This window comes from Sylvia atricapilla, chromosome 4, assembly GCF_009819655.1.
Source record: "Sylvia atricapilla isolate bSylAtr1 chromosome 4, bSylAtr1.pri, whole genome shotgun sequence".
Classification (NCBI taxonomy): domain Eukaryota; kingdom Metazoa; phylum Chordata; class Aves; order Passeriformes; family Sylviidae; genus Sylvia; species Sylvia atricapilla.
In genome coordinates this window covers 9972862-9994639 of record NC_089143.1, presented here as the reverse complement: position 1 = coordinate 9994639, position 21778 = coordinate 9972862, and the positions used below count along the sequence as shown (strand labels likewise).

The window sequence follows — 21778 nt, the reverse complement described above, 5'->3', positions numbered from 1 at the left end:
CCAAATTTTCTCTGAGTAACTTTACTAGAAAAATGCCCTATTGATATGAGAAGAATAAAATTAGGAAAATACAGAAATGAGAAAAAGATCACCAAGAATCTTAACTTAAAGAACGGAAAGTAAATGATACTTAGTGCTGTCATAAGTGTCTTGGAGTCCCCAGGCAGTACACTGGGGCTGAGAGAGAAGAACCATGCTCATGGGGCTGTACTGGATGTGTACAGCGAGTCCAACCTGCACAAACTCTGCACGAGCCATTGCCACTTTTCCACGAAAATGTGGGGAACCATTTCTTATATATAGGTTGCATGATAGATGTGATACTTCCTACATTACATGGGAAATGACATAGTGTTTAGGATGTTTGGTTATCCTGGCATTGGCTAATGAATATTTTTAGCCTTTCCATATTGACAGCTTGGGCTGAGGCCTTACAACCACTGACCCTATCAACTTTCCTCCTGCAATCACCTTACATGGTTTGAACTTCAACCATATCTCTTGCTCCCGCTCCCAGAAGTCTTTCAAAACAATATGCCAAGCATAATAAACAATGCACCTACATAACTCAGAATTGTATCTCCCACTCTATTAGTTGTGACCAACACCAGTGGGCAAAAGCATAAACCAATCTGCTTTGTAAAAGCTGCTATTGAAAAAGTTGTTCGGTATGAGACTAAAAGGATGATAGGATCAGTGAAAGAACTATCTCCTGAAATCATTCAGACTACAGATTTTTTAAATTAAAAAAAATAAGCTAGGTTCAATGGACTACAGTTCTACATTTTGTGTATGGATTTTTCTAAGGGAAAAAGACTAATGAGAACTTAATTCAGGGCTTTATTATCAACATACCATAAAATTTATTGGGGAGTCAGACATGGAAGTCACTGAAATCACACAAAGAGGATATGTTCTCAATTTTTGTAGAAGCATTATCTTTTTTAACACAGCAAAAACAAACAAACAAACAAACAAGACCAATACCCCTCCAAACCAAACCAACCCCCAAAACACCTATTCAAAGTCTATGGTCCTGTTCTACCCTAAAACCCTGTAGAATCTTCTGTAAAATAGTAAACTATAATAAAGTATAAAATAGTATAGGAGGTAAAAATGGAACTCCGAGCACACTGACTAAGGTACTGATTTTTATGTAGATTTTGATCCTGGCAAAACTCACCACTACTCTGTTCTACCAGCCAAAAAGCCTTTCTGTATCTGTCTTTCAGCAAAGAGAAAATTAACACAGTATATGGTGAATATAAAACAGTTCTGAGGTAAGTGAAAAATGCCTATTTAAGGACAAGGGAAAGAAATGGGGTATAGCAAGGAAAAGAGATACAGTAATTTGTATTAATTTTATTTTTGCAGTAAGACACTCTGACATTTGTAATCCAAATGAGCACATGAAAATGAACCTAGGTACAAACCAGACAAAATCATTGCCCTTTACCATGGCTGTTACTGGATGTCTACTATCTATAACATAAAAGCATACTCACAGGAACACAAAGGATTTTGACACTTGATAAAGGTCATGTTTTCCACTCCATTCAGAGCAAAATCTGAATATTGAAACTTAGCTTCTTTCTGTGAGCTCTCTGAAAAGACATGAAGGATTTAACAAGAGATTTTATGTACAACCTTTATTATTTTTGTCTGTGGTAGTCATAGTTGATCAACATGCTATAAACCTAACTTTCATCTAAAAAACAAAACAGTTACCATCCTTTACTGGTGAGAGCCAAAGGCACAGAAAGCCATGGCCTACCTCCTCAAAAGGAATTTAAGACATATCAGTGGAACCCAGATGTCTAAATTATTCTGAAAATGAAAGTCCAAGATCACACTATTAAGTCATTTAAAAGAAACCAGGCCTACTGCAAAATGGTCTTTCTCATGAAGGTATTGAAAGTGTCACCTAAAAAAATTGACTGTATAATACATTTTAAAGTGTTCATCTGAAAAAAAATTGATGAACAGATGCTCATGATACAACATTTTTGCAGAAAAATGAACTTTTCCCAGTCAAACTACAGAGGAAGAGTAAACACATTAAAGTGTATGCATCTGCATATAGTTGATAGATTTAAAAAAAAAGTATTGATTTTTTTGTTGCTTGGGCCTATACTTTCTTTATAGTGAATATAATAGTGAAAATGCCGTGTATACTAATGGAGATAAACGAACAGCACTTGCAGATAACAGCCCTGCCGACATTTGTTGAGATAAATGTCTATGTTGTACATTGTCCTGCACCGCACCATTAAAAGGGGGCCCTATAAAATGTTTCTGTGAACCTTAATGTCTTGAAAGCCTGTAGTTCCTGAACAAACATCAGTTCAAAATTCAATCTCATGCTCTCCTCTGCAAATCTATGCTCTTCGATAACACACCTTTTATTTTATACACCTCGGCTTAGAAGCTATGGTTACTGTTACTCTATTTCAGATTTCAGAACAGAAGCAGCATCTGTGGGTGCCCGTGTTTATTTCTGCAATCAAATGCCCATTAGACAGGGCTGACCTTTGCCTTTTACTCTGCTTTTAAAACATCGTAGCAGAATCTGCAAAAATGAGCAGTTCTTTCTCTGTCCCCATTAAGTAACCTGTTTCTGGGCCTGCATGTTCCCCTGGTCCCGTGTGAGGAGGCGCCAGCGTCTCCAGGGGGAAGGGGGAAGAGGACGAGGAGCACGTCCGGGAGGGGACGTGTAAGAAATAACATTTTTTCTCTGCCGAGCATAATGGGGAAAAAAAATAGATGAGAACCGCTGTTCTGGGTGAGCAGATTCTCAAGTTACGTGAGAGCCCCGTTTTTTCTGCTCAGGGGCTTCACCAGCACACACACCGGCTGCTCCTTAAGCCAGCTGTTTCCTCAGCGACACCTCAGACACTCTTCCCGCTACCGCGGACCCGGCCCAGCTCTCCCAAGGGCGCTCCTTGACCCGTTCGGCGGCCCGGTGCCCCGGGGCTCGGCCGGCTGCGGGTGCAGGGCCGGGCGGGAGCCATGACGACACAACGGCCTCAGCGGTGCCCCGGGGCCCGCCCGCGGCGGGGCTCTGCCCGAGGGGCTGCCTCCTCACGCTCTCGCCACGGGCCCGCCCGGCCCGTGACAGGGCGAGCGGCTCGGGCAGGCGTCTCCCGGGACGGGCGGGTGGGCGGCCAGCGGGGCGAACCCCTGCGCCTCCACAGGTGGGCAGCGCACCCTTCCTTTGGGGCCAGCGGGGAGGAGGCGGCCCGGAGCGCACACGCCGCAGCCGCCCCATCGGCAGCGTCCAGCCACGGCGCCCCCGGCCCCGCCGCCACCGCCCCGGTGCCGCTCCGGCCGCGCTGCTGCGGCCCCTCCTGAGGAGCGGCAGCGGCCCTTTCGCGCATGCTCGGCGCGGGCGCCATTTTGGTAGGGCCGGGATTTCTCCAGCGGAGCGGCGGTGGAGCTCGCTGGGCCCGGCGCGGAGGGGGCGAGGGGTGCCCGCTGCGGAGATGGCCAACATCGCGGTGCAGAGGATCAAGCGGGAGTTCAAGGAGGTGCTGAAGAGCGAAGAGGTCAGAGCCTCTCCCCGCTCCCCCTGCACGCCGCCGCCACCCTCCCCCGTGCGAGCGTGGGCAGCAGCGGACGGTGCGGGCGCCCCGCCGGCCTTCGCGGGGACCCCGCACCCCCCTCGGCCCCACCTCCCCGTGCTGGAGGTGGGCCCGTCCCACGGCATCTGGGAGGGGAATGGCGATTCCTGGGGAGACGGGGCCCGCCGGCCGTTGGGAGGAGGAGGAGGGGGCCGCAGGAAGCGCGGCGGCAGGGCCCGAAGAGGCTGGGCGGGCCGGCCCCCGGCGAGGGCTGCCGGCGGTCGGTGCTCGGGAGCGCCGCCAGGCCGGAGGCCACGGGCCGGGTGGGGCCGGCTCCGCGGGGACCCCCGGCACGCGCCCTCCCGCGCCCGGCCGCGCCGCACCGCGAGGGATGCGTGAGGAGCATTGGGGAGGGTGAGATGGGGGGACGTGATCCCGCACAACCCCTTCAGCCGACCCCTTTGGCTTGCCGGTGCCAGAGGCTGCAGAGCACGGATTGAATGTTTGGGGGTTTGTATCGGTTGATATTACACCCCCGTTTAGCTTCCCTGTATGCGAACTTCCTTTATCCCACTGCAGGCTTACTCACCTTCAGATGGATGCTTTTAAAGCCCCACTCATTTCAGTCATGTTACTCCTGATCAGTATGTTCAGAGGTATGTGGTGGTCAGTAAGAGAGGCTGACTACTTTCAGGGCAGCAGTAAAGAAGTTCTGATCAGTTTGGGGGAATATAAAGCAGTGTTTGCAGGGTTGCATCAATACAGCTTTGCTGTGGCTGTGTCTGAGTTGGTGGACGTCAGCCAGATGGGTTTTAATGGTTGTGTCGTCATTGTCGTCCTACTTGGGATGATGTTGCAGGTTAGATCCTTGTGAAATATTAATGTGAATATGTAACTCTTAAAGCTGGTGTTTCAGAAATATGAACGTATTCACGGAGAGAAAATTGAGAGGATAATTTTTGAAAAGTACTAGTGGCTTAAGAAAAACACGTTTAGGGTAGCAGTAGTTGATGTACTTTTAAATTGTGTGCCAGCAGCATTGTTGCTATGCAGGTTGAACTAGCCTCTAGAAAAATGTAAGGGCCTTGTTTTACAGCTGCATTTAGAGCCCCAGCTGATTTGCCAAGCTATTGCACAGCAAATACAGAATTGCGTGGAGACCAAGAGAAATTTCTAGGTGGATACCTTTATACTAAAGCTAGAGAATGGAGACCTCATACCCTGTATAACCAGCTGATACTGTGGAAACAAAGAAGTCTATTTGGAAGTGCTTTCTAAAGGCTTCAAATCCCTTTCCCTTTGCTTTGTAGAAAAAACAACAACAACAACAAAAATAAACCCAGAAAACCTTAACTTACATAGGTTTTGGAGGAGGTCCATGGTAAATTTTCTTACTGTAAAGGCTTGATCCAGTGTGCACATTTTTGATTATTTCTGTTTGTTTAGTCTGCAGGACTCAGTTGCAGAATTTTGGAAATTGCTATTATTATAAAATAGCCTTTGCGCTGCCTAAAGCTAGCCAGAAAAAAGGTCATAATTTTTATGGAATTCAATTAATGGAATTTCAAAATCATAGTATAGCAGACTCTTGATATTTCTTTTTTCTTCTGCTATTAGCAAGCTACATAAGTGTCATGCTGATATATTAGTAGGTATAAAATTGGTGTTTACTGACTATACTAGCTCCCATGTCTTGAATGCAAAATTTTAGTGTTACTCAGTGGTTATCAAAGTTGCAAGCAAAGTTTTTTTGAGAGCATTTGTGCACTCCAGGCCAGTCAAACTATAGTCAAACCATCATTGCTGGGTGTGAAAACGTATGGAGTGGGATGATGAATGGAGGTCCCAACTAAATACTACAAATCGCAAAACAAAGATAAAGGAATTTCGTTACTATTACGTAAAATTATCATTAAACCTGGTTTCTTCAAAAAGAAATCCTCTAAATGAGTGGCAATGCTAAATTTGTTGTTTAGAAGTTTGTGAGTCCCTCTCTGAAGGCAAAGTGGCTCACATTATCTGTTCCTAAATTATTTTTGATTTAGTGTTTTGAACTACTTGAAGAGCAGTCGTCATCCCCCCCCTCCATTTCCTCACAGGTGTAATAGGAGCACAAATGCCTGGAAAGGGGGTAGGCACACAGGGAGAAAAGTATGTAGGAAGTTTGTTCTCTGTCTTTTTCCACTGCTCACCTTTGTGCTGAAATAGAGTGGTGGAACCAGAAATGTTTTTTCAAAATTAATGGATGGCAGTTAATTCCTTCTGCATTTGAAGTATGTGTTGGAAGTGCTAAATTCCAAATGAAGAAAGAATTCTGTAAAGTGTGTTTATCCTTGCCATGGTTAAATATCTATGAATCCTTGCTGCTCAGGACTAAATATACTTTCCCTATTACTTAGCACTTTCTGTTTCCTTGAATCCAATTTCTGGGAAATAACTAAAATGTGCAAAACTACCTTGCTCTCTGGCTTACAGATAAGAGATGAAGGATCACCCATATTTTCAAGTTGAGTCTGGGACTTCTTGAGTGTTTTGTGAAAGGATTTGAAGTCTTTTCACGCTTGAGGAAAGTGCTTCTGCTCTGCTTGCTTTATTTCCAGTTTTGTTATAAACGTGACATTACGTTAAGAAGTAGGGTATTGGTTATTTAAGAGAGATGCCTGTGACTTTGCATCTCTTAAATATTTGAACTAAATAGATAAAACTAACTAAAGTTTCTTTGTTAGGACTGCTCTTTAGAATATGATTTTTAAACGTTTTACTTTTGTGTGTGGAGAAAGCTTTACAGTTCCAAGGTAGGCAAGGTATTGTGCCTCTGTAACAAAGATGAAGTTTTTAAGTTAGTCTAGGTAATAACTTGTCTGGTTGAATATGTGTAGGCAAGGGATCAGATGTTCGACTTTATCTCTTTTCTTGTTCTGTCATTTCATTGATCTGTTATCTTGTTGGTTTTATGGGCTGAAATTCTAAAGCTACAAAATGTATTTTGAACAAAAGTGTGAAGCTGCAGCGTGATGGAGAAACCAATAAAGAGATGGAAGGAGAATAGTATCCTGCTTTTACTAAATAGGTGAAAGTTGTAGTGAAGGTTAGCTGGTATTATTTTTAAATAAAGTTGCTGGAATGCTGCAGTGGGTAGCCAAATCCTTACCTGCTCCCTGTTTGTAAGTAGATATCTTGTGAGAGGGAGAACTTGCCAGACATTTAATAATTGGTAGAAACATACTGAAAGATCTTGTGGTCGTTTAAAGACTGATGCTGAGATGTGTTGTAATTGATCAGGTATGTTAAACATTATGTGTGACTTGTTTTTGTAATTTAATAAAGCATCAGTGTTTACTTTGAAGAAATTATGCTGTGCTAGAGGTGAAGAATTCAGTGTTTAATTGGCCATCCACTTTTTTTTTACCATGTAGAAATATAAGGTGTTTTCTACCTTTTGCAGTGAAAACTCTAATCTGATATTGAAGGTGACACATTGAGAAACATAGCTTCCTTCTAGCAAGAAGACAATTGCTGGTATATGTACCATGAAGTGTGTTCTTCTCTTGCATATATGAAGAGACATTTATGGCAGGTAAATCCAGGTAGAGCTGAGAGTAAATTAAACTCAGCTGCAGTTATGGAATATAAGTGGCTTCATGAACAGATATACGAAGTTGCAGTTGAAATTTGTAACGTGCTTGAACCCAAAACAGCATTCAAGCAAAGATAGTAGGTTAACAACAAAAACTTCAAGAACTTGATTTCCAAGAAGGAAATGAGTGTTTGTTTTGGAGTCTGCTGTGTGTTTCAGTGATTTACAGGCAAAAGGGAAGGGAAAAATAACTGCAGTCTGCCATGCCTTTCTTAGACTTTCTTAGACTTGTAAAAACCTAGCGAGTAGCTCTTGTGTTGGCTTTTATCATTGCCTGTAGTGGTCTTGTGATTTATGGCAGTATATAGTAAGATACTAAGTAACATATCTGAAAATTTCTTGCTGTTTGGAAAAGCCATAGATATTTAATCTTCAGAAAAACTTCATTCCTTTAGTTTGTTTATATATGGGCAGTCTTGGGTGCTAGATACTGAATTCACTAATGTGGAAACTTCTAGCTGTAATTGTGCTTTCATCTTGTTTTTTCTTCCTATTTATAGTGTAGAATCAATGCAGGTATTCATAAGAATGAGATGTCTTCTATTATGCTTCCTGAATCAGCAACATATATTTTTTAAACAGTATCCATTTTATTCTGATGCACGTGCTTAACTTCTGAATTGTAAGAGTAGTCACATGGAAGTCAGTAGAGGTTTAGTGAGTGCAGTGGGATTGATGTCATTGTTTAATCCTGGGGGCAGCTAAGTACTGTGCAGCTGCTCAGTCAGATGCCCCACTCCCCATCATGGGCTAGGAAATAGAATTGGAAAAAGGTAAAACCCATGTGTTAAGATAAGAGCAGTTTAATAATTTTTAAAAAAGTAAAATATAGCAGTAGTAATGAAGAGGGAGATTACAATGAGGGAGAGAGGAGTAAAACCAGAGAAAGACAAGGGATGCCCAGTGCAATTGCTCACCACCTGTTCAGCCATTCCCAGCCCATCCCAGCAGCAGTCAGCAGCTCCCTGCCAATCCCCCCTGTTTTCATACTGAGGGTGACATTCTATGGGATGGAACATCCCTTTGGCCAGTTTGGGCCAGCTGTCCTGGCCACGCATCCTCCTGCTTCTTGTGCATGTGCTCGCTGGCAGAACATAGGAAACTAAATAGAAAGTCCTTCACTTAGAGTAAGCTGTACCCAGCAATATCAGTGTGTTATCAACATTATTCTCAGACTAAATCCAAACCCCAGCCCTGTACTGGCTACTAGGAAAGAATTACCTCTGTCCCAACCAAAACCAGGGCAGCTGTTTGTATGAATAAAACTTGAGTGTTGATTAAAAGGCATAAAGGTGTAAACAAAGAATGTTTGACTGTAGAAAGAGGTGTAAACATAAGAATGTTTAAAGTGTCGTTATTACATTGGTACCAATCTCTCCTCAGTCTCTCAGAAGGCCTGCATATGATTAAAAACGTGTGAGAGTGGGGTTTTAGCACACTAGAGCTTGGGGCTGCCATGCAAAAAGGGATCTTAGTCAGCTGGAGAAATGAGTGTCCTGACAGGAACCTTTTGAAGCTCAGCTGAGGAAGCTGCCAAGTCCTGCACCTGGGGGGAAGTAACTCCATGCATCCGTATGTACAGTCAGGACACTGACTGGAAACAAGTCTAGCAGGAAAAGAACTTCATGACCTAGTGAAGAGCAAGCACCACTGTGATGGTGGCAAAGAAGTCCAACCACATACTGGGTTGCATTAGCAAGAATATAGTCAGTGGGTAGTGAGAAGTGATTCTTCACCTCTGTTGTGTGGTTGTGAGAACATCTGTGGTGGTTTGTGTTGAGATACATACTCAAATGAACTGAGCAGAAAACTGTCAACATGGTTCAGGAACTGGAGCACAAGATGTGTGAGGAGAGGGTGAAAGGGTTGATGTTGTTGAGAGAACTATTGAGAGGGACATCTTCCTGTTATCTATAAATACCTAATGAAAGGCTACTGAGAAGAGCCAGACATGTCTCAGAAGTGCATGGGAATATGATTAAGAGGTGGCAGACACAAGCTGGAACATGAGAAATTCTGACCAGACACAGGGAAAAAAAATTACAGTGGTAGTAGTCAAACATTTAAGCAGCATGATCAGCAGGATTGCAGAATCTCTGTCCTTGGAGTTGTTCAAAACTCAACAAATTCTTGAACAACCTGCTCATATTGGACCTCCTTGGAGCAGGAGGTAGGGACTAGAAGCCACTCAGCCGTCTCTACCTGCATGATTACAGAATCTCTAGTGTAAGTTTGGTTTTTAATTACTGTTTCTGTTTGTCAAAGAAAACACAAAAGGGTTCCAACTCTGTTGCCACATCTGGTAAAACCTTCCCCTGTAAACAAATAGAAAAATTTTAAAGCAGACCATTTCTTTTTCATTTAAAAGTTTTCACTGTTGTATGACAATAATGAATCCTCTTCCTTTTCAAGTTGGAGGCTGGGTCTTTCTGGTAGATGCGAAGCTTTCAGGGTTTTTATGTTGAAAAAGTTCTGGTTTGGAACCCTGAAAGTAGAAAAAAATACACAATTTGTACTACTTCTTTAAGCTTCATTTCTCTGAAATGTGAAGATCATCCTAACTTTGAAATAGTTGTTTGTGGAATCTTTTGTACATTGCCAAAAATAATTTTGTCTGCTGTGTTTTTAGCCATGCCTACAGTTTTAGGCAAGACAGTTTAGATCTGTTTCCTATAACGGCATAGAAAGAACAGTGAAACACCATTACTGTGCATCTTTGATTTTCTTAATCCTGTCTGTGGTGTGTTGCTTGTATCTTCTAGTTTGTACTGGAAAATAATGGAGAATGGATCTGTAGGTCTTTGCCATCAAATAAGTTTGGCTGTAAGTGGTGAGAAGACTGCTGTAAGTGGTGAGAAGACTGCTGTAAGTGGTGAGAAGACTGCATGTTATTCTCACATCTGGGATGATCTTTCAGAATTGTTAGGTTATTTGTAGTTAATGCCTCTTTATCTGAACCATGTAGCTGTTTCTCAAGTTCTGTGAATATAATATCAGGCACTTTTTATGTAGATACTGATCAGTACTAGTATTAGGAATACTACTTAAATCTGTGATTTAAAATATACAGTATCAGTGATCATTTGAGCAGACCTATGATTTTGCCAAGTACTGGTAGTGGGACTATTTGTGCATGGAAGGCTAGATCTATTGCTTTTTCCTGTGTTCAGTTGGTGACTTTTTTAATGTTGATATATATCCAGTTGGGTCCAGGTTTCTAGTGAGGGGGTCTACAAATCAATTGGCAGAATCCTAAAATTTTTTGGAGTAAGTGGAAAACGGAAAAAGAAAAACTAGAGTCTGCACTGGAGTAAGACTCATTTGAAAACATAATAAAAAATCTGAGGAAAGAGAGCAGCCCTTGGTTACAAGAGTGGATTGGTCAGGTTAGGATGAGGGGATAGATTGCAGCTGATGATGGTACCCTCTGATAACAATCCTCTGTGAACATAAAGTGGTGCTAGAAAGTAGCCAGTCCTTTACCAATTCCAGTCTTGCACTCATTCTTCTGTGCTTGTTTCCAGGAGTTTGGCTTTAATAGGAAGGAAGTGTACAAGTCCTAAGGTTAGTTCACTTTATTTAGTATGAGATTTAAAAAAAGTTAACATTTTATCATAGTAAATTTGTGTAAGTATAAACTGCAAGAAAGTGCTGGTTAAAAATCCAGTGGTCTTGGTTTTACATTAAGCTCTAGTGCAGGTGCTTAGAGCAGTTCTTAAATTATTTACCTGTTAAATGGTTTCTAGATTCCTAGATTTCATCATCCTAATAAGGACTGTTGTCATTACTATACTTCATCACTTTTACACTAATAATTGCTGCTGGTATTAAATTGAGAAAGTGCTTTAGGGAAAGTTTATCATTAAGATGCAGGCTATCTTTGTTTTTGACAAACCAAGTAAAATTGCTGCAATTTAAATGTAGAAAAGGAATAAGTTTAGTTCTTTTATGGCAAAGAGTAGGAATTTTGGCAGATAATATTCTGTATGGCACTCTAAGGATGCTTCACAGAATCATTGAATATTCTGAGTTGGATGTTGTTCACTTCTGTACTCTTGACTTTACCCAGCATTTTCCCTTGAAATTATATCACTGTTAATATTTGGAATATTTGAGTTTGAAGCACTTGAATATGCTTGCCCTGAGTATTTAACAAAATAGTATGTGCATCATAAATAAAGTATCTCTGTGAGTAGCAAAAATAACTTTGTTTGAGTACCAGATCTGTGTTTGTTAATCTAGTATATTGCAACAGAACTGTGCTAAAGTCATGGACTGCTCCTGTCTGTCCTTGGAAGTGTCTGCACAGGAGGGAGATGCTGTGAATGTCAGTGTTCACACTTCATTCAGTGTTCTGCTTCCCTGGACACTGTGAAAGTCAGTCCTGCAGTATAACTCCAGTTTGGCTATGCCAGTGTCAGAGAGCTGGGCTCACCCTGTGTATTGTTCTTCTGGTGGGTTGCTAGGGGCTGTCCTGTCTACCTTGTCACAAAACACTTAATTGAAGGAAACTAATTGAAGTTCATGATTTCCTAAGTTTATCTCATTATTAGCCAGTATGATCAACAGTTCATTGGGAGAGACTAATGAAAGACTGTAAATCTAGTTATTTTAAAAAGGGCAGGTTTAAGGTAACATGTCTTCAGATTCTAAATATGTCTATAGAGTGTTTTAGGAAGGGGGGAAAAAAACTCAAACCCACAAATACATTAGTCCATATTTTACTTACACAGGTATTTTAGCTCAAGCTGAAAATATTTCACTTTTTATTTTTAGCTGAAAGAGAACTGTGAGAAAGTATTTTTGAGTATTTGCTGTGTTAGGATGTGTTGAAGTACAGGAGGTTGTGATGAAATAGGGAAGTGTACATGTATGGAATCATGGTAGCTGTGTTGTATTTTCTCCCTTTCTGGAAGCTCTTAGAGCCTTCATGGTGTTTAGGTAATCCCTTCCACTTTGGAATAAGGGTGTCCATGTGGGAAGCTAGTACAGAAAAACTGTTCTGAGCTGTTTTCACAAGTCTTCAAGCTCTGAGACTGTGAGTGAATTGGCATAATCAATTGAAAATGAACTGAATTCTGTGATTCCTTTATATGTGGGCTTGCTAACCTAAGTAGGGTAGATACACAGAACTAACTGCAGAGTCTGCATCAAATGGTTTTGTATGTTCAGAAAACGACTAATTCAAAGGATGATTCAAAATGATTATTGAAGCACGCTTTATCTGCAGGGTATTCCAGTTCTACAGCAAAACCAGAACCGTGCATAAAAAGACAGGAAAAATGCATCATTTCTTTCCCCCCTTACTTTCCTGAAGGGAACAGGAGTCCTTTGCACTATGGCCAAACTGATGTCGAGTGTCTTTGTGCGCTCATAGCATGTCTTGGGGAACTCCTGCACACAAAATATGCTCCAAGGTACTGTAAGTATCTTGCATAGCTCGACACAGCCTGTGCAGGGGCCCTTAGAGCAGTACAGGAGAGTATGTGTGCAGTTATGTACACACCTTTCATGGCAGAGCTTTAGCAGTTTAACCACACTAGCCCTTAGTGAGACAGGCAATGACTGTGTGACTGCGCTTAGGGCTTGTGCCAGGAGAGCCGTGTCAGTTACACCTCTGTCTCCCTGACTGATGCCATGGTTTTGTCAGAAATAGTTTACACACACACTAGGGCTGAAGTTTCAGAATTCTTTTAACTTGTCCTAAGGCAGTTCCAGGAAGCAGTGTCACATTCCTTTTCCAGACTCATGTCATCTTGATTTTGTGCTCCTTTGTCTCACCAGTGTTTGTGGTGAATCAAATCAGGGGTTGGGTTAAAATGAAAGATCTGTCTTGCTAATGTGTTTATTTCTGATGTTTGCTGTGCAGCTGTGTGAATGCTTACACAAAATCTTACCTCCTCCTTTATATTGATTTTATGTTCAGAAGGGAAGTAGGGCCTTAGCCACTGTTAGGCTGGTTTAAGGTGCTGTGGAAGTACAGTCTCTTATGTGTTTTGGTGGAGTCATGTTTTAACAGCTGAACATTAGTAGAAGTGGGTATTTACCTACCATAAATTAAAAAAATTCCACAAAAACTTCATGGTGCTCCAGGTCTAACTCTTGCAAAAAGAAGATGTTTTTAATATTTGAGATATTTTGTGTTCTGACAGGAAGAGAAAATGTTTTTCTTGTATGTTACCATGTCATCCAAAATTTTAAGGTTGGTACAGATTTAATCTCTTGATAATATTCTTTAATAAAATATTTTAACGAGATGGATTAAATAAGTAAAATTGTGTTAAATACAAAAATTCTAGACTGTCTTAACCACCAGTAATGCAGAATTCTCACAGTATTCATACTTGTATCTCCTTAGATACATTAAAGTACAAGTTACTTTTTAGTAACATAGTATTTTGATCAGTAAATGAAACAAATAGTGTGCAAAAACAATGTCAGCTAGTCTTACTAGAACAGATGTAACCCTAGAAAATGTATGTTAATAGAGGGGGATAAAATGGAATGTGAAATCTGGTAGAACTTTGATGACCGAAGTTGTTGATAGGTTTAAAGAACATGGGAGGCTTTTAAGGAAATACATTTCTTGATATTGACTCTTTCTTATGTAGAAAACTGCTCTTTAATGTGCTCTAGAGGGAAGTGTTTCCTCTCTCCTCCTTGCCCTGCCCCAGACGCTGGATTGTTTCACTCTGCCATTGCTCTGTGCTTTGAAGGTCGGCATGTGCTGGCCCTGGAATGCAGGTGTGATCTGCTGATCTCAGCTGGTAGTGCAGCGTGTCTGCTTCATGGCACTGTGGTAATTATGTGGCATTTCTGCTTCTCTTAATAATAACAAGCTCAGGATATGCACTTGATATTGACTTTGAAGCTGGAGCGAGTCTGAAGAAATGTTTTGGAAGTATTGAACTATTCCCTTTTGCTTTGGTAGCTCTTTGAGGGGATGGCAGTGGGATTAATTTTTTTTTTTTTTTTTTTTTTTTTTTGGTAAATTGAAACTACCATTTTGCTACAGGACAGTGCACTGCACTTTGCTTCCTACTTGAGTGATACCTCCTTCCTTTTTTATGTTTTCCCATTTCTTGTGAAAGAGTGAACTGAGTGGATGCAGTGTACTTACTGTGGCCTGCTCTGGGGTAGCAGGGGGGTTAAGGAGGGAGAGTGTTAGTTTGGGAAGAAGGGAGATGAGAGGCTGGTGTTGACTTCTTAGACAGCAGCTGAGGAGGTGAGCCTTCATTAGGAATCTTCCATTCTGGCATATCAGTGAAGGAGGGAGACCTGAACCATTTGCACTAAGTTGAGAATGGTACCTTAGCAAAAGGGCATAAGAAAACAACAAGGTAAATATTACAAAACAAAATTCCTTTGAATATTTATCCACAGATTTGCAAAGAGTTGGTAAATAAGATAAGAACAGACTTGGTTTTGTTTTTTAATTTATTTAAATAATTGTTTAATGGAGTAAACTGCTACTGAAATATCAGAGTCTTTTGCTCAGTACAAGTTGACTCAGAGTACTCATGGCCTTGTGCAAAACTCGCATTGTGGATTTCACTGGGATAGTCAGGTGATCTTTTTCTGTACATCTGATGGGACTTGTTCATGCCACATTTTGGTGTAGAATAAGGCTCTTGTGTTAGAATATAAAATGGATGGGAGGATAAAAAGAGTTTCTAAGCCACTAGTAACTTTATAGTATAAACAGTTTAATTTTGTTAGCATGGCTTCAGACTAGAGTGAAGGATTTCTTACTTAATGTGGCTTATTAAATTTTGAACCTTATAATGTCAGTATAAAATGTTTGGGTATTCAAAAGTACCTATGTCACATTTGTAAGTCATGGCTGTAATAAAGAACTAAATAAATTTTTATTAGATTTTAGGTAGGTTCAAAAGTGGTTATTGCCAATTTACCTCATAGATCAATCAATAATTTTAAAATCCTGTCTGAAAAAGAAGTTATTTTATTTTGTTTTTGTGATTGGAGAAGCAATTAGTAATTGAAAATATTTTACATGTACAAAACCTCCTTCACAAACTTTGTCCTTGGTTGAGAAGATTCCAGAGGAATTTTTTCAAGTTTATTCCCTAATCTTTGCTGAAATATTTGCATGTACGTTCTTTAAGATTTTTGTCATTTTCTTAAAATTCTTTCTTAAGGTGTAAGGGGCTGGTGTTAAAGCCTTGAATGATTACAGAGTTTTAATACTTAGCTGAGTTTAGTGCAGTGTTTATATGCATCATTTATCATGTACAGATGTCTTTTCAGGTTAGTTTTTTCTTGTTTAGTTTTGTTTATATACGTACATATGCACCTATATGTTTGTAGAGTTTTCTGTGAGTTCTCTTCTGTAAAACAAAGTAAATTAAAAAAAAAAATGTACTTGATCCAATATAGAGTATATTTCCCTTGAGATTGAAGAAAATCATTTTATAAGACCAGTAAAAATCACAGACTGCAGGTAATTAATTCCTGTATGGAATAACAGAGTTCTGTGATTTTGCTTGGTTTTCTTTCTTTGTTCTTTTTGTTGTTGTTGGAGGGTTTTTTTCCCCCCGTACAATGTAATTCAGAAGTAGCCACTGGGTTTTAAATTCCAGATCTAATTCTGTTTAAGGTGGTTTTATGTGTGCTGTTTTTTTTGTTTTTATAAATTCTGTTTACCACCTTGACCTTTATACCCAAAGATACTTGATAGGAATTTGCACATGGTGTCTGAATATATAAGGAGAGACAGGCAGACCTAGAACAGCAATTAATAATTCCATTTGACACCACTTTATTATTTGAAAAATAACATGCTGAAGTTATTAATATTGCTAATAAGCATTATTTCCTTTTTTAGTTTTGACACCAAGAGTTAAAAACATAGTATGTTTGCTAATGGATGCATTTATTTTTCTGTAGAGTGATTTATTATACAGGGATTTAAGATCTAATGTGGAGATATTGTCATGGGGGGGAGTAAGTAGAGCTGGTTGGTTCTAGGAAAACTTCTCTCAAAACATTTTTTGTATGTCATCATCATCCAGTATTAAGTTTATGATGTTTGGTAGCTATGGCTGACAGGGAAGTGTGAGGGATTTATTTGGTGTTTGGGTTTGGTTGGTTGGTTGGTTGGTTTTTTTGCTTCCACTCAAGAGAATTCAACATGTCAAGACTGCTGGCCATGTAATTAAAGAAAAAATTATTAGAAACAACTTATTCTTTCAGTTTTAGTTTAACCTATCAGCATCTGTCCATACATCACCAGCTCTGATAATAGGCATTTTAATGCAGATTGCTCGAGATTGACTCTCTGGTAGTCTCCTTATCAAAATAACTGAAGAATTTGGAGGCTTGTAATTCCTGATGTGCTTGTAAATCCTATTTCCAAAAAAAGCATTTTGCTCTGCTTCAGTCTTTATGAAGTAGACTTATCCCGGGATCAGACTTTGAATTTATAATTTTCTTCTGCTTTTAGTAAATAAGGTAAATAGTATTTTGTTTGTGAGGTAAATAAAATTTAGAAAAACAATGCAGCTTTTAATAACGTGTCTTAGTATGCTCTTTTGTTGATCTGTAATGGTTTTGTGTGTTTATTTTGTATCAAGGAAAACTTTGGATTTTTAGGAGTAAAGGTGCTGGACTAGAGAAGAGGATAATAGGCCATGAAGAAGTGAAAGAGGTTTTTAAAGGCAGGTTGAAGAAGAGAAAAGGAAATGGTAAGGAAAGCTCAGGAAAAGGTTGGATTTACTGCAGAAAGCAGACAGGCCCTCGTTAGTTCGGTAGACTGTGAGAGACAAGAAGAGTTTGTTGTCTGCTGAGAGTGATGTTACAGAGTCCAGAGCTGCCCTCGAAAATGATTTTAGGGATGCCTTTGGAGGCTATCTAGAACAGAGTCTAGACAATGTTAAAGGAATAAAGTAGATATTTATTAAAAAGGCCTTCAAAGAATACACCTTGGGCAGTACAAGAGCCTGGCTGAGGCTACACCCAAGATGGACAATGGATCACACACACATTTTCACACTTTTAGAAGTTTTGGGCTGTTTACATGTTGAGGTTAATTGTCCAGTTACAGCTTCAGGTTATGAAGTCCCATCCTCACAGATTGCTCTCTTCAATTCACTGTTGTTTATACTTGTTAGGCCTGAAGATGCAACTTCAGCTTCAGGTCTAAGAAGTGTCCTTGGTTCTTGGCTGGAAAATGATTGTTTTGTCTGACTAAACTGTGAGGAGAACTTGCTAACACTTTATATGAAGTTTAGAGTTACATACTAACGCAGTTCAGAATCTGGAAAATATAAAAGCTAAAACCTATGGCATCATTTGTAGAAGTGAAGATGTGTGTTAAAATTTCTACAGTGGCAGAACTTAGTCTTCAAATTTTCTGCTGGAGTGGATTGTGTGTTCTTTGCAAGAAAGTTACTCAAATATAAAACCAGACAGTATAATTCTGGATTTTTTTAAGAGGAAGCAGGTGAAAACAAGTCAAAATATCAGTAACGGTTACTGTGATAAATGTGATTGAGTGTCCTATATTTGGAAGATGCTCACAGAATGACACTTTATGAAGGATTGATTCCTTTGGGTCTCTTTTTAGAGATAAAGCTTTTAGTAGTGAATAAAAGAGCATAATATGAATCTTCACTAACTTGTCTGCATCATACTTTTAGTTTAGTATCTTATGCTTGGGTTTAGTTTCTGCAAGGCAGAATAAAATTGGTTAAGTATGACTATAGCAGTGCAGAAAGAATCTTAGCAATTGAGTTGGTCTAAAAAACAACACATCTTTAGACTAGACCCTAGTTAGAATTAAAGGATGCATAAAAAAAGGTAAATGGCTATCCATAATCCATCTAGACTATCAAGAAAAAGGGAATGGCATCATGCATTGTGTAGTATGTTGCATCTATTTTCCTTTGTCTTGTCTTTGTTGTTTGAGGTTTTTTGGTCAGTGTTGATCAAAATAATTTTCAGGTGTGATAATGGAAAGTTGTGCTGGTGTTGGACTTGAAGATTTCTAGAAAAGGATTTTGCTGTTGGATTTTTGGGCATTGTATTGTTATTGAATTTAGCTGAGAAACTGTGGAAATAAATGCTGCGAGTAATGGCATTGCTCATATTTCAGGCATTGCTAGCCCAGTGATTTAGTCACTAAATTGTTACTGAATCAACAGGCGGTAATGCTGTTTTAGACTTGGTGTGGAAGTGTATTTAGGTCTTTGTAGAACTGCTTCTGGAAAATAAACTTGTGAGGTGACATCACAAGTTGATTCATGAATTCTGTGCTAAGATCGTTGGTGTTAGAGAGTTTTTGAAGACTAGTGTTGTTGGTAGAGGTGGAGGCCAGGGATTTATTATGGTAGAACTGGCAAAATTAAGTAATTTTATCCTACATGATCCTCATTAAAGAGAAATATTTTAGGAAAACACTCCAGATTTAATTTGATTAATAATCACTTTGATGCTGTTTCTCCAGGGATGAAGGATAAAGCAATACTTGTCAAGGTGAAGCTGAGCTGAACCTTGAAAAGTGTCAGAATAACATGAAAAAAGGATCTTTAGTTATATGAAGAAAAAATTGATTTGGTATATGGAGGACATGGTAGAATTTAAGCATAAATACAAAACTAAATTAATCCCTGCAGTAAAACAGTGCAGTATAGAATGATGCTTTCCCTTTAGGTTCTGTGCAAGGTAAATAAGGGCATGGAGACAGTTACAGCTGTAGTAATAGAAGCAGTCATCTCAAAGTGGGGAACCAGGATCACTGACTCTTGAAAGAAACTAATCTTAGTGACAGGCTGTGTGTTTGATTGCTTTTAAGCAGATTTATGGAGTTGGGAAGAATTTACTGTGAAAAACAGCTAGTGTGGTACTAACTGAAATTGAATATGAAGGAGAATATCCAGGCTGCTTTAAGACTGTGCAGGTCACTGAAGAAAAGTAGAATGCTAAGTAGAAAATGAAACAAGCTGCGGCATGGATTAACCATAGATTGTATCACTGAAATTTGTCCTGTTTGCTATTAGTACAGTCCTCTAAATGGAAAGTTATTTGCAAAGAACAAGAACTTCTGCCATCGAGGTGGAGCTTGCCAGGTGATGTTGGCAGAGGAAGAGCAGGAGAAGCTCAGCTGAGTGACTGCAGTACCTGCACAGATAGTTACAGTGACTCACCTGTATTGGTTATTTAAACCAGTGTGCTGCTTTGGGAATAAAGAGGCCATGCACAGGGGAAGTACCTCTGACAAAGCATTGAGCAGTCACTGGAGAGGACAAAAACTTCTACAGGAATCCTTGCTGGGAATCCTGCCACTTGATCTGAGCCTTGTGTCGTGCTGCCATGAAAAAGACAGATTTCATCTTTCTTAGGTTCTGCTGCTGGTGATGTGTCTTCAGTGAGTGCAACAGAGTGCTCGTGGCACAGATTCTGAAATATCATCTAATTTTGTTTTTGCAGGGCTGGTTAGGTGATGGAGTGACATAGTAGAGAAGGTTGTATTTTTTAAAAATCAGCATGGTGAAATTAGAATTTCAGCTTGTTTAAAGCAAAACTAAGGCTGGAAAATCTGTGTAAATGCCATATATTTTGCAAAGGAATAAATACTAGATGTATTAAAAAAACTAGTTGAAGCTGGAAAAAAATGCTGTCACAAGTGGGCTTAAACAGACTGTAACTTTACCTAATTGTACTTCAGAAAGCTTTTCAAAATTGTGAGGTGCTGGAACAAGCTGCCAGTTGGAAGCATGAGAGCAAAAACATTAAAAGGGGTGTTGGGAAGCTTACAAGAAGATACATCACGTAAGATCAATCACAAATTCAGGGAGGGAATTTTTTACAGTGCCTGGCCTTTGTGGAGAGCTGCAGGTGCTGCCTCATTGGTGTGGGTTGAAGGGATTTCAAGTTCTAAAGTCAAATATATGTGACCATGGATGTTAAAAGCTCCCAGTTCACCACTGGATTAATTTAGTGAATTAGGATTTTTACATGGTGAAGCTTTTACCTAATCTTTGATTTTTCTTTGTATCTGTGAGCATCTCTGGTCAGAAGAGCATTCTTTGTTTTAGGGGGACTGCTCCTATAGAACACTTGCAGGAAAGAAACAGAAGTAATTTCCCAGCTGTTGTCCAGTGGGTTCTGTGTGCCTAATGGTTCACATCACTGATAGATTCAAGAACCAGCTGATGGCACCCATCAGCTTTGTATGACTTCAGCCTTCTCTAGTAACTGTCAGCAACCAGGTTTACTCTGAGGGTGGAAAGAAGCACAGCTGTATAGAACTAGTTGGAACAGTTTCAAAAGATTTGGGAAGATGCTAAGTTTTCTTGCAAAAAATAACACAGGAATGAGGAAATCTGTACTGCCGGCAGTGAGCACAGTATATGGAAGTAGCAGAATGGAAAAACCTGTAATTACCTCTAAAAACTTGATGGTACATCTTTCTAAAAGGAGACTTGGCTTTGTAATCTCCCAATAACAGTTCCTGGCTAGGAGATTTATATCACTTTCACTAATACTGCTCTCTGGATCTGGAAAGCAAATTCAATGGAATGAGTAGCTCTGGCTGAACACTTCTGAGAATCTGTTTCTGGAAAACATATGTTTTCTCCAGTATCAAAGTACACTGTTTTTATTTTGTAAGGAAGTTGATATGGGGTGTGAAAATGTTGAGGAGGTGACAATGAAATTCAAGCATATAAAGTAAATTGTATGTTATGCCTAAATATTAAAGATATACATGAACTTAGGACTACAATATTCTGTTTAGATCATTTTTATGTTAAAAATACTACTCCATTTGGGGAAGTCTTTCCGTGTTCCATTGAAAGTGACAAATGTGTCTGTTTTTAAATAAATTGATCTAAATATGAAAAGAAATGGTGTGTAATTTGGTCTGTTGAATTTTGTAGTTTAGATATATAGAATTAATAGCTAATTTGAAAAATCATGGTTATTTTAAAATATAGACAACTTAGAAGAACAATTTTAGATATATTGCTGGATTACTTTGGATATTCTTATGATAGTATAAATAATATTGAAGTTTCTAATGTTTCACAAATAGCCTGTTTTTAATGAAGTTAAATTTCAACTGTAAGATAGCTTAATTTTAGGTTACTATATTTTTAAATGTTTTCTTACTTTAAAGTACTGTTCTAAAAATTTTAAACAGCTTATTTTGGGGGAAGTTTGTATGTCAAATGCTTACTTATGATTCTTTGTTTCTCTGTTTATTTTTAAGACGAGCAAAAATCAAATTAAAGTAGATCTTGTAGATGAGAATTTTACAGAATTAAGAGGAGAAATAGCAGGACCTCCGGACACACCGTATGAAGGCAAGTAAAGTTTTTGTGTATGCAATCACTGTACATATCTAGTCATATGTCTTGAGATACTTTGTTTGTACAAATAATTACAGCATAAAATGTAGAGGTACATATTTAAAACTAGTCTGATTTTTTTTAAATACAGATTTTAAGCTTAAAAACTATTTCAATTTAGCTTCTGTGTTGCCTGAAGAGAGATCTGTTCAGAATAGACTCTCCCGTATCTACGTCAATGTACAAATATAAACTGTGCAGTTTAATTTGTA

General features: G+C 39.3%; 1 protein-coding gene across 1 annotated transcript in view; it reads left to right on the top strand.

Annotated features, from left to right (window-relative positions):
* Positions 1-3364: 3364 nt before the first annotated feature.
* Positions 3365-21778, top strand: part of UBE2K (ubiquitin conjugating enzyme E2 K) — a 39643-nt gene continuing 21229 nt past the window's right edge. The window contains exons 1-2 of the mRNA XM_066317093.1: positions 3365-3545; positions 21428-21521. Of these exons, the coding sequence (XP_066173190.1) occupies positions 3483-3545; positions 21428-21521 (157 nt within the window). The 5' untranslated portion in view covers positions 3365-3482. The remainder of the gene's footprint in view (positions 3546-21427; positions 21522-21778) is intronic.